Consider the following 13,602-nt stretch of genomic DNA (forward strand, 5'->3'; position numbering starts at 1 on the left):
CCCAGAAGCCGCAGCGTCAACCTGACCGAGACCCGGGATAACGGCCCGAAGATAGGAATCAGAGCCTGAATATCCCGAACCCGCTGCTCGGGTGGGTAAACCCGAAACTGCGCCGAGTCGAGAACCGCTCCGATGAAAAGGAGCTTCTGAGAGGGACACAGGTGTGACTTCGGCACATTGATGGAGAACCCCAGCAAGTGCAGGAGGTCGGCCGTAGTCTGGAGGTGGCTGACGACTGTCTGGGGCGAGCCCGCCTTCAACAACCAGTCGTCGAGGTAGGGGAAGACTGACACCCCTTGCCTGCGCAGATGGGCTGCGACCACCGCCATCACCTTCGTGAACACCCGTGGGGCGCTGGTAAGGCCGAAGGGGAGCACGGTAAACTGAAAGTGCTCGTGGCCTACCGTGAACCGCAGGTAACGCCGGTGGGCCGGCAGGACGGGGATGTGGAAATAGGCGTCCTGCAAGTCCAACGCTACCATCCAGTCTCCTGGGTCGAGGGCAGCCAGGACCTGAGCCAAAGTGAGCATCTTGAACTTCTCCGTACGGAGGAAGCCGTTGACGTTCCGCAGATCCAAGATAGGGCGTAGGCCCCCTTTGCCCTTCTTGGGTACCAGAAAGTAGTGGGAGTAACAGCCACGTCCTACTTCTGGCCCAGGAACGCGCTCGATGGCCCTCTTGGCCAAGAGGGCCGAAACTTCCTCTTGCAGAAGTCGCAAGTGATCCCCCGACACACGGTGGCATTGAGGTGGCATGGATGGAGGGGAAGACTCGAAGGGGAGGGAGAAACCCCTTCGGACAATTTGCAGCACCCACCTGTCCGAAGTGACTGTATGCCAGTGGGAGAGGTGATGGCGAACCCTGCCTCCCACAGGCGTCACATGGGCCTGAAAACTCGGACTAGGAAGGTTTTGAGGCGGGGGCTGCTGAGGGAGGTGTGGACTGGCCTCGCCGCTGGCCCCGACCACCGCCACGGCGGTTCCCACGGCCGCCACCGCGTTGCTGAACATTCTGCGGCGCGTGGCTGACGGTCCGTGGTGGGGCGCCCCTTCCGTGGCCACGAAAGGAGCGAAAGGCACCCGATTGCTGGCGTGGGGCCGCAAGGCCCAAGGACTTGGCCGTGGCCCTGGAGTCCTTAAAACGTTCCAGCGCATGGTCTGCCTTGTCGCCGAAGAGGCGACGGCCATCAAACGGCATGTCCAGGAGAGTGGCCTGGACATCGGCCGAGAAATTGGCGGACCTCAACCAGGCGTGGCGTCGAACCGCCACCGTCGTTGCCATCGCCCTGCCCAGTGAGTCCGTGGTATCCAGCCCACACCGGATGGAAAAGCGTGCCGCATCTCGGCCGTCCGCAAGGGTTTGGCTGAGTTTAGCCCTGACCTCCTCAGAGCATTGTGGCAGCACCTCCGCAACCGTGTCCCACAGAGTGTGGGTGTAGCGGCCCAAGAGACAGTTGGTGTTCACTGACCGGAGCCCTAGGCTCACAGACGAGAAGACCTTCTTCCCGAACTGCTCAAATCTCTTGGATTCCCTGTCGGGCGGGGCCGACGGGAATGCGGACTGGGAGTTGGAGGCCTGGATGACCAGGCTCTCGGGGGTGGGGTGGGTGGACAAAAAGCAAGGGTCGCCCGGTGCCGGGCGGTAGCGTCTGGCCACGTTCCTATCCACAGGGGGACCTGTGGCGGGCTTGGACCAAGTGCCCAGCAGAACGTCACACAAGGCCTCATTGAACGGCAGAAGGGGCTCCGCGGAGCCGGACTGCTGTTTGAGTACCTCAGTGAGGAGATTAGTCCTCACGGCCGCGACGGGGAGCTCAAGGTGTAGGGCCTTAGCTGCCTTCGTCAACACTACACTGTAAGCAGAACCCGCCTCCGAAGCCACAGTCGGGGGCGACGTAAATCCAGTGTCTGGCGATGTGTCAATACCACTGGCCTCCCCAAGCTCATATGTCCAGTCCTGATGAGACTGGCAATCACGTGCCAGAGGGTCCTCGGACCCCTCCCACTGCTCCTCGTCACCCAGCTCCTGGAGACCAGGATCAACAGCCAGGGCCTCCTCGTGGAGATAGAATTCTCCGACGGCCGACGGAATCGGCGCCCAGCGGCGCCCCTCCGACGCCTGAGGCGGACCGTAGGAAGCATTGGGGTCGGCAACCACTACGGCTGCCGGGGACGACACCTGAAGGGACGGCGCCGGTGAGGTCGTAAGGTCGACCGGCGGGGTCCCGGATCCGGAGCCGGATCCAGCGAGGTCGCGCGGCGCCGGGACCGAAGTCGCCAGCGGCGCCGGGGCCGAAGCACCCGACGTCGTCGGGGCCGAAGCGCCCGACCCGGAAGGACCTCCAGACGGAGCCGATCGGCCCGAAGGCGCCACGGGAACCGACTGAGGAGGGAGGGCCCTCATGGCCATGAGGTACCTCTCGACCTCCTCCTGCGACGCGCCGTGCCCAGGGACCCGAAGGTGTGGGGCAGGCGGCGACGCTTGCGACTCCCGCGGAGCCGCGTGGGCGGTGTCGCCCGAATCCCCGGTCGCATCGAGCGAGCGACGGGGCGGGTCGGAGGACCGATGGTGTCGCTCCGACCTCACATGCCTCTTACCTGAGGACTTGGATCCAGACGATCGGTGACCACTCCCGGAGCGTCGATGACTCCGACCTCGCGACCTGTCCCTCGACCTCCCGTGGGACCGGGACCTGGAGCGGCGCGGGGCCGACTGCCTCAGCTCGAGACGCTTGCGGGACCGCTCCCGCCTAGCCTTCGACGTCAGGGCCCGGCAGTCGTCACAGGTTCGATCGTCGTGGTCGAGGCCTAAGCACTTCAGGCACCGGCGATGGGGGTCCGTGACCGACATGAGTCGGCCGCACTTCGAGCAAGGCTTGAACCCGGGCATCCCTGGCACCGATAGTCGAGACTCGACTAAGTAGAGGATCAAAAAGATCAAAAAAAGTTTTCAGTCAAAAAGTGACTGGGGGTAGAGCTTCTTCCGGATCTGCGCTAGCTGGCGCGGAAAAAAGAAGAACTGACGTCAGCGCGCATGGGCGCCGTCTATATACTCCGATGACGTCATCCCGGCGCTCACGACGCCGACGACGGACGCGGAGCCGCAGACGACGCCTACCAGCGCGCAGGGGTATTGCTACGCAAAAATTTCCGGATCCAGTCTGACGCCTGGGGATATTCTAAGGTAAGGAATCTATCACTAACGTGTCTCTTTCAGATGTGGGAGATTCTGGAGGAAGCGCGTCGACGTCACGAAGGACACCAAATGGTGGTATGTCGACACCCACCTGGGCCATGAAAAAAGAAAAAGTAAAAAAAGACTACTATTCCAGACCCAACCACTAGATGGAGGAATAATGCACAGCACAGTGAATCCAGAAAGATGCACACTGCAAAACTGTGGCGGTCTACATGGAGGCTCAAAGTAGAACTCAACTAAATTAAGGTATTAAAGACATGTTAGGTCTATGGATCCAAATGGGTCCAATTGGAGCAACTTAATTGATGTTTACGTACAACACCCATACAATCAAAGTACTTATACTTTCTACTAAACATTTAAAAGTACTCACTGCAAGGTGCTTCGGCAGGCATTCTGCTATGCGAGTTAGCAAGTCTTTGGATGGCTTTTCTGAACACAGTAAAACCAAGTTGACATTTCTGTCTCCACGAAGAAGTAATCCTTTTGCAAGCACTCCAACTCTTAAAACTCCTTTTAGGGCTCTGTGAATAATCAGTATGAAGAAAATAAGCAACTGGCCAAACACATTAAATAAACACAATGGGGGTCATCAAGGGCAGACTGCCATGTGAAGTCTTGTGTCCAATGAGCTGTCAAACATTACTGTGAATTTCCAATAAAGTAGCGAAGAGATTCCTTTTACGCACCAGACTCTCAGGGTAGCAAGGCCTACCAGTCAAGGGTTACTCTAGAGATTGAAATCAGAATAAACAAACTAAAAGTATCTTCATTGCAGAGTGTTTAACTTCATATGAAGAAAAAAAAGACTTCACAAAAAAAAAAAAGAATTTGCAGAAGCAAAGAAAAGCAGGAGGTAACAGTGCCATGAGGCAAAAGAGCCTATCCCCAATGTTTTCACAATGGACTCGCTGTCAGTGCTCCAAATTTGCATACGTTGAGCATTCTGGTCAATGTTTACTACTTGGAGATACATAGAATTGGATAAGTTAAGTTTGTAAGCTTTCAGGTCCAGTTTAGTTTACATGTGGATGCATTCTCTTATCTAAATGATCCATCTGGGATGTTCAAGGATGCTCCTCAGGGAAAGGAGGCATTCCTACAAAGGCAAAACCTATACCCTAAAAAATGGCTCACACCCACAATGCAAATATGCTCAGGAATCTTTGGCGACTACACATGAATATAGCTTGAGTCAATATAGTCCTGGAACTAGTTACGCTACAAACTGTTCCCGGAAGTTAAAGTTGGAGACCGACTTAAAACAGTCTATTTAATACATTAGGGCAGGGGTCTTCTAACATCTATTGTGAGAAGGTAAATATCTGCTACATTTCATGAGTTAGGCAACAAAGAACAAGTTACTTACCTCTGGTAACGCTTTTTCTGGTGGATACAGTATCTGCCTGTGGATTCCTCACCTTCTGAATTAACACTGCACGAGCATTCCACAGAAACTTTTATCTAGGGCTCCCACGTCGACTTCACAATGGCATACCTTCGCTCGCAACTACTTATGACGTCACCGGAGCCACAAGAAGACCTCGTCGGCGTGCTGACGTCCGTTCCACCAATTTTTTCTTTGCCTCAGATTCGAACGGGTGGACCGACAACATAATGCACAAGTTACTTACCTTCGGTAATAATATATCTGTAAGAGACATTAGTTAGTGATAGATTCCTCACCTTAGAATTACCTACATGCGTCAGACTAGATCCGGAAAGTTTTCGTCAGCAGTACCCCTGCGCGTCGGAAGGTGATATTGTGCGGCTCCGCGTCCGTCGTAGGTGCCGTGATGACGTCGCAGCAGCTACTTGTACACCGCCCTCGCGCGCTGACGTCAGTTCTACACATGACTTTCCGCGCCAGGAACGCAGAGCCAGGCACGATACTGAACACTGGTGTTTTGAAACTAGGGACCTGAAAGGGATGACTGTGAGAAGTTGGCCTGGTATAGGATGTTCACTATACTAGTGAGCACCTTGCAACAGTCCAAACAACCCTTATGGTGATGGTTGTAAAGTCAACCTTATATACCAGCTATCCTAGGGGTAGCATGGACAAAGCAGTCTTAGGCTAAACTCAAGAGGGCATGTGAAGCCAGCTGTTTTACCATATGCAATCCCTTCAATACCAAATGAAAGGACACCACACAGGATATATATTCAAAATATATATGTGTTTATTTCTAAACAAACCCCTGAACTCTTTATGAGCACAGAAGCACAAGCGCAAACAAGTAACTTAATAGAATAGACAAAAGTTGCACAAGTATGGATAGGCCCGGGTGGCCCGCTAAACCATATATTAAAAAAGTGGTATAAGTATCACGTCACGAACAATGGTAAGGCCTAGGGCCTTGGGAATCACTGGGGCTACACTGGACTAACAATGGTTAGGAAGCAAGAGGCCCACGGGATGCGTGTGCAGTGTCCAAAGGCACACGCGTTCACAGATAGAAGTCAATGGATGCGTAAAAGTTATAAAGTTAAAGGTTTAGGAGTCTTTCGACTGGAATAGAACTTAACCACTTGAAACTAGGACACTAGGAGTGTAAACATCTACAGGAACACCGTAGTACTCGCGTTACCTAACCCACAGGAAGCGGGTGCATAGGTCCCAAAGTGTGTCGGGTTTCGTCGTGGAGATCTATGGAGCCTTGGAGGAAAGATGCTGCAGGCGGCCAGAAGAGAAGAGTCCGGGTGGATCGAAGATGTAGAGGACCTGAAAGCAGAGGGGACAGAGTCTGGGTCACTAGCCAGTGACCAGGATGGAACCAGGTGATGTCGCGTTGCAATCAGGTGCTGATGGGAAGCTTGTCTCTGCAGCCACGTGGACCAGGAGGCGTTGACGACGACCAGGAGGAAGGCACGGACTGTCCCACGAAGGCTCTCGCTGTCGGCGATGTCGGCTTCAAGATTGGAGTCAACAAGCCTTGGCAAAAGCAACAGACGCAGGAATCAATGTAGGCTTCTAACTCAGACCCGCCAGGTCTGAAGGGCTGCTTCTTTTGAGGGAAGCAAGGGCCAGTCTGTAGCAACCAGACCAGCGGTGTAGTTTCACGGATTCGTCCCCAAGATGGCCACTAGCCAACAGGCAAGTGACCGGGCAGACTCGTCGAAAAGGAAAATGCAAAAGGGCCCCACGCAGAACTCGTGGAGTATGCAGGGCTCATCTTTGGTGCAGATGCTGCTCGGGCTGGGGCTTCTCAATCCCCAATGCACAGCTTCGAGGAGGCCTCGGGGGCTGCACAGTTAGCAGGTCGCAGACTTTTCAAGATGGCCGGTCCCACATCTCTCGTCGCCTCCACGGTTCTCAGCTTTGCAGGGACTGTGGATCGGGCTGTTGGATGTCTGGGAATCCGGTTCTTGTCAGGCTCTGGGCTCGGGCTCCGGCGGCGGCAAAGCAAGGGGTCGATCGCTGGATGGTGCCTGCTTGTGCAGGGTGGTCACTCTTTGACCACAAGGGAGATTCTTCATTCGTCTTTTTCCAAAGTAGCGTGATGAAGGTCCAGAGTTTCGTTTCAAAGTTTCAGTCAGGATAATCTAAAGTCATATGACTCAGCTCCTATCGATATACCAATCTTAGGGGCTGGATTACCTGCTAGGTCCCTCCTATGGGTGGGACCAGGGAAGGAGGTGGTTACACCCCTTTCCCTTTGTCCAGTTTCGCGCCAGAGCTGGGGCTGGAGTGCCCCCGCACCGGTTTGAACTGGACTATGCATGGGACACCTTGTGTGCCCCAGGCAGTGTCTCAATCCTTTCTGCCCTCCCTGTCCCAATACACGAAGTCCTGTCTGGGGTGGTGCTAGCACCTCCCAAGGCAGGAAACCTATTGTCCAAGCCCCCCAGCTGGAAGGACTCCCAGCAGCAGGAGGTCAGACTTGGGTCTGTGGCAGCAGCATCCATTTTGTGATGCTGAGGCTCTGGTTAACTTTAACCGGGAATAGTAGGAACAACATGTCTTCTCCCTCTATAAGGGTGGAATGCTACCCCCGTCGCCAGGACCGGCGAGGGGGTAGTATTCCAAATCGTAGGCATGTTTTGATAAAGCCAAACCATAGTTAGCATTTAACCGGGAGGTTCATAATGAACTTAAGAGTATATGGTATGGCAATATCCAAGAACAGCTATAAGGACATGGTTTCGAAAGCTACAGCCTGGCTCAGCTCGTGCTAGAGCACCATCTCACATAAAACCAAGCACTCTGCCTTCAGGATTGTTAAAGCCTGCCATAGGAGTGAGTTATAGGTGTACATGTGTCCAGATATAAGGATAGATATAGGTATACTATATCTAAGCAAGGGGTGATTACACCACCTTGCCCCAGCTGGGTGATCAGCCAGTTGTGTCAATTTGAATGGCCAGCCAGGGGTGGCAAAAGATATGTTACAGCCCCTGGTAGGCCTTGGATGCACCTATGCCCTGGGTACCTATGGTACACTGTACAGGGGCTCATAAGGTGATCCAGCATCCAATTGGTAATGTACCTAAAGTACATTGTAGTGAATTTAGAGAGAGAGCAGCTCGGCTGTGGTTCTGATTAGCAGGCCCACAGCCACATTAAGTCGACAACCAGTGAAGCAAAAAGCAAAAAGTGGGGTGACCATAGGAAAGCAGACCCTACTCTCCTACAATGACCTTAACCCTAGATATCAGTTTGCAGAAAGGGGAGGATGGGTGGGGCGGTAAGGAATCCACCACTAACTAATGTCTCTTACAGATATATCGTTACAGAAGGTAAGTAACTTTTGCATCTGAAAGAGACACGTTAGTGAGAGATTCCTTACCTTACAATAGATACCCCAGTAATACCAACCCCGGTGGTGGGTCTGCGAACCAAGATCACACCAGAAAGTCACGGAGAACAGAATGGCCAAAGACGCGGTCTCTCCGGACTTGGCTGTCAAGGCAATAATGCTTAGTAAAAGTGTGCAACGAGGCCCACGTGGCTGCCTGACAGATGTCTTGCAGGGGGACACCACGTCCCAATGCAGTAGTAGCTGCAGTTGCTCTGGTAGAATGGGCGCGCAGCCCCACCGGAGGTTCCTTTTTAGACAGAGAATAACGAATAGTTTCTTACCTGTCGGTGTAGTTTTGCAGATCTTTCTGGATTCACTATGCTGTGCATATTCCGCTATCTGGTGGTTGGGTCCGGAATCGTAGTCTTTTTATTTCGTAGCCCAGGCAGGCGTCGACGTCCCACCATTTGGTGTACCTTCGGTGACGTCTGCATGCTTCCGGCGGAAGCTCCCACCCTTGGGCGCCATCTTCGGATTCTTTTTGTCTCTTTTTTGTCCTTGTAGTGAATCCATGGCTAGGTTTGTTAAACCTTTCTTCAACGTAATTCTTTTCACGTATCTTGTAAGCTTCAACTTGCTTTCTATTCCATGTGTTTCCACCTTCTTCTCCAGCCTCATCTTTCTGGCAGAGGGGGGTGGGTTCGCTAGTGAATCCAGAAAGATCTTCAAGCTGCAAAACTACACCGACAGGTAAACTATTCATTTTGCAGCGTGAATCTTTCTGGATTCACTATGCTGTGCATAGATTTTGTAGCGGTTTCGTTACTTTTGTGGCGGCTAGGTGGAAGATGAGCGTTGGTTGTTGAATATATGTTAAAGCACTCTTTGTCCTACTTGTGCTTCCTTGTTCATCTGTACATCCACGCAATAATGCTTAGTAAACGTGTGCACTGAAGGCCCATGTTGCCGCCAGGCATATGTCCTGAATTGGTGTGTTGGCCAGAAAGGCAATTGTTGCTCCTTTCTTTCTGGTCGAGTGGGCCTGTGGCCCCTCCGGTTAGCTCCTGGCCCGCTTGCTTGTGGCAGAATTGTATAGTTTGTGCGATCCATCGAGCTGTGGTGTTCTTAGTCACTGGTCTACCCAGGTAACTGTTTGCGAAGGATACAAAGAACTGCTTTGTCTTCCTTTGTTACTTCGTCCTTTCAATGTAGTGCATCACTGCCCTTCTTGCGTCTAGAGTGTGGAGCGTCCTCTCAGCGCTTGTCGTGGGGTTCTGGAAGAAGCAAGGAATTTGAATACTCTGATTCATGTGGAACCTTGACACCACTTTCGGCATGAAGTGCGGGTCTGTTCTCATCACGACCCTGTCACTGTGTATCTGGATGAAGGGTTCCTGCAGAGTTAGTGCCTGTAGTTCGCTCACCCTGCGTAGCGAGGTGATTGCTACCAGAAAGGTCGCTTTCATTGTCCGCATTTGCAGTGATGCCTTGTGGATGGGTTCGAAAGGTGCTTTCATGAGCTCTGTCAGTACCACATTCAGGTTCCAAGCCGGCGGCGGCATCCTTTTTGGTGGCGCTATTCTTTTAACCCCTTCTAGGAATCTTTTTACTACTTGAGATGTAAAGAAGCTTCTGACTGTTTCTCCTCTTGTGTATGCCACAATCGCTGCCAGGTGTACCCTCAGTGAGGATGAGCTTAGCTTAGCTTTTATTAGGTGCGTGAGGTATCTTAGCACCGTTGATTCCTTGGTCAGCTTTCTATGGAGTTTTTTCTTACAGCACCATTGAGTGAATCTTTTCCATTTTTCCTATAGCACTTGCGTGTGCTGGGCCTTCTTGCCTCCCGCAGCACCCGCAGGGTGCTCTCTGGTAGTTTTATTTGTGCGAACTCCAAGTCCTCAGGAGCCAGGCTGAGAGGCTGAGGCTCTCCGGCTCTGGGTGTAGAACTTCTCCGTTTTCCATGGAGAGAAGGTCTCTTCTTTTTGAGAACTTGTGGGGTGGTCCCTGCGCCATCTCCATTATCTGTGAGTACCAGGTCAGCCTGGCCCATTGTGGTGCCACCAGGATGAGCGTCATGTTGCTCGTCATGCATTTGTTGAGTACCCTGGGGATCAGTGGTATCGGGGGAAAACCGTAGGCAAATGTTTTTGACGAGCTTATCCATAGGGCATTCCCCTGGGATAGTGCCTCTGGTTGTCTGGATGCAAATTACTTGCAAACAGGTCTATTGTCGGAGTGCCACACCTCCTGAATAGTCTTTCTGTTTATTGTATGTTGAGTTCCCACTCGTGGGATGTTGAAGTCTGCCTGCTGAGCCAATCCGCTTCTACATTGTCCTTCCCTGGCAGGTGTATGGCTAGCAGGTCTATTTTGAGTGGTATTGCCCATCTCCAGATTTCCTGTGCCAAGCTTGACAGAGGGAATGATTGAGTTCCCCCCTGCTTGTTGATGTAAAACATAATTGTGGTGTTGTCTGTTTGTATCAGCACCTTTTGGTTGTTCAGTTGTTTCTGAAAGGCCTTGAGGGCAAGCAACACTGTTTTCAGCTCTAGGTAATTGATGTTTCTGACCGCATCCGCTGGGCTCCACAGACCACTCACTCTGAGCCTGTTCATGTGTGCACCCCATCCCTTCTGGGATGCGTCTGAGGTGATGGTCACTGTTGGGTTCGGTGGCGTTAGAGGCTTCACTATTGTTATTCCCCGTTTGGTCCACCACTTCATTTCTTCCTGCACCTTGTGCATTACAACCACCAGATCCTCCCAACTTCCTGTAGCTTGTGACCATTGCTGTTGCAGCCACTCTTGGAGTGGTCTCATTTGTAGGCGTACATTGGGGACCAGGTGTATGCATGACGCCATCATTCCCAAGAACTTGCTCACTGTCAGAGCTCGCCCCTTCTGGTAGTGACGTTTCTCCCTCAGTAGGCTGAGTGTTCTCTTTTCGCTGGGTAACATCCTGTTTTGAACCTCCGTCTTGAAGCCTGAGATCCTGAGCCAGGCTTGCCTTCTCACTGTGATTTCTATAGCCATCAGCCTGCTGGATGTTTCTGCCCCGTCCAAGGCTGTCTTCAGGCACGAGTTTGCGATGCTTTTCCCCTCTTCCACGAGGTGAGCGGCTCTCTGCTGGCGTTCCTCTGGGAGGTGCTTGAGCAATTGGTTCATCTCGTCCCAATGCTGGTACTGGTGCCTGTTGAGAAGGGCGTTGGAGTTTGCCATCCTCCAGTGCATTGCTGCGTTTCTCTCAATTTTTCTGCCTGTTAGGTCCATCCTCCTGCATTCCTTGTCAGGTGGTGGCCCCGATGTTGTTGGGACGTTGGCCCTTCTACTGGCCGTTGCGGCTATAATTAAGTCTGCTGAAACTGTCCCCTGGATGTAAGGGGGGTCCTGGGAGGAGAACTTGTACTTTTTCTCCGTCCTTGGCGTGACTGATCTACAGGTAGCTGGTTCTCTGAACGCCTCTTTGCCCTGTGCCATGATACTCTTCAGAGGGGTATGTCTCCACAGCCTCCTCTGGGTTTTCGGCCTCGATGTCTTGCCAATCCTGGTCCTGAGTCGTCGAGGATCCCGAGTCGTAGCTCGAACGCGGGTCCCCATAATCACCTTCTGTGTAATAGAGGCTCTCCTCTTCTCCGTGCTCCGAGGGCTCTGGAGCTTTCGGCGGCTCTTCGGCGTCGAACTCCACGTGTTCTTCTATGTCTTCGAGGACAGTCATGGGCTTCGAAGGGATCCTGTAACTTTTAATTTTGTCTTCGAAGTCCCTCTTCCTCTGGATGACTTTTTCCATCTCGGCCTCGAGCCTTCTTTTCTTCCTCTCCATCTGTGCGGCCTGCTCGGCATCGAGCGTTTCGGCTGCCCTCTTAGACGGCCCCGTCGACGTCGAAGTGGCTCTCGGCTCTTTCTCCTTCGAAGTCTAGGATCCCTTTACGGGAGCTTGCTTTGACGACCTTTGCTTTTCGCTGGTCTTTGCGGTCTGGGAGTCATTCTCGAAGGATCCGCTGGGCTGTTTTTCGGGGACCGCAGCTTCGGTCGTCGAAGATTTCGACGCCGGTGCTCCCTTCGAGGTTCTAAACTCTGATTTTCGAGTCCCCCTCAGGTTTTCGAGGCCCTGTCGGGGGCATTGTCTGACTATTTCTTATCGGTCTCTGCAACCGTAGAGACATCTGGACCTTCGGCGATGTTGTCCTCGTCGTCGGTGGTCGTCGTACAGCGACGGGGCCTTGCCCTTGCCTTGCATCATGTGGTGAGATATCCTCGGTTTTTCCCGAATCCTCAGCGTCTTCGGCGTGAAGACTGAGCAGGCGTTGCAGTCCTTGCTCCCGTGGTCGATAAGCAGACAGAGGTTGCAGACCGGGTGCTGGTCTCTCTGCGTGTACTTGTGGTGGCAATTACGGCGAATTTAAATGGTGTGTTGTCCATTACTGCGCTCAGGAGTCCCCCTGTGTGCGCATTCTCCGTCTGACGTCGAAGATCTCGAGGTTCCTCTCCTTCGTCGTCCCGGCTCTGATAATCTACTTCTCCTGGTCTTCGAGTTTTTTCCTCAAGAAATTCGCGTATTTCCCTCCTTTTCTCCTCCAAAACGTCTGGAGCTTCACGCAACGATCCAGACCCAACGGCGGGAAAAAGAATCTGAAGATGGCGCCCAAGGGTGGGAGCTTCCGCTGGAAGCATGCCGACGTCACCGAAGGTGCACCAAATGGTGGGACGTCGACGCCCACCTGGGCTACGAAAAAAAAAAAAAGAGGAAAAAAAAGGACTTCGATTCCGGACCCAACCACCAGATAGCAGAATATGCACAGCATAGTGAATGCAGAAAGATTCACGCTGCAAAACAGGCTTTTATACACAAGACGGCACAGCGGGAGATAGTCCTCTTGTGTACAGCCCGGCCTTTATTGGCGTCTACGTAGCCAACAAAAAGCTGGTCATCCACCCGGAACTGTTGTGTGCGATTCAGGTAAAATGAGAGAGCACGTTTTGGGTCCAGATGGTGGGGCCTCTCTTCCTCTCTGGAAAGGTGCGGAGGCGGAAAGAAAGTGGGCATGGTGAAAGTTTGCCCGATGTGGAAGGCAGTAACAACCTTTGGCAAGAAAGAAGGAAGAGTGCGGAGCACAACCTTGTACGGATGAACATAGGCTTACAGGAAAGGGACTGGAGCTCACCTAGAGGAGGTGATGGCAATCAGGAAAACAGTCTTTAAAGTCAGTAAACAAAGAGGACAGTTGTGAAGCGGCTCAAAAGGAGCGCACATCAAGTAAGTAAGAACCAGATTCAAGTCCCACTGCGGCATCACAAACTGAATAGAAGGGAAAAGGTGAGTAATGCCTTTGAGAAATCTACTTACGACAGGGGACTTGAAAAGAGAGGGCTGATTAGGGAGCATGAGAAAGGCCGAAATTGCTGAAAGGTAGCCCTTAATAGTGCCCAGAGCAGAGCCCTGCTGGGCCAAAAATATAAGGAACAAAAGGACTACGGAAAGAGGGGCCGAAAGGCGTTATACAGCCTTTGCTGTGTACAAATGTGTTCCATCTACAGGCGTATATCGATTTAGTGAAGGGACGCCTGGCTGCCAGAATGATATCACAGACTTCAGGAGGCAAGTCTAATGGAATCAACTGTCGCCGCTCAATCTCCACGCAAGGAGTTGGAGGCTGGACAGGTTC

General features: G+C 52.5%; 1 protein-coding gene across 3 annotated transcripts in view; it reads right to left on the reverse strand.

Annotated features, from left to right (window-relative positions):
* Window positions 1-13,602, reverse strand: part of ZFR (zinc finger RNA binding protein) — a 691,036-nt gene that overhangs the window by 177,981 nt on the left and 499,453 nt on the right. For all 3 annotated transcript variants that reach the window (XR_015309278.1, XM_086960497.1, XM_086960498.1), the window contains one exon: window positions 3,572-3,722. Coding sequence is in view for 2 of the 3 variants with exons in the window: in XM_086960497.1 (XP_086816623.1) it covers window positions 3,572-3,722 (151 nt within the window). In the remaining variant the exon portion in view is untranslated. The remainder of the gene's footprint in view (window positions 1-3,571; window positions 3,723-13,602) is intronic.

This window comes from Lissotriton vulgaris, chromosome 3_1 (assembly GCF_964263255.1).
Source record: "Lissotriton vulgaris chromosome 3_1, aLisVul1.2, whole genome shotgun sequence".
Lineage (NCBI taxonomy): Eukaryota > Metazoa > Chordata > Amphibia > Caudata > Salamandridae > Lissotriton > Lissotriton vulgaris.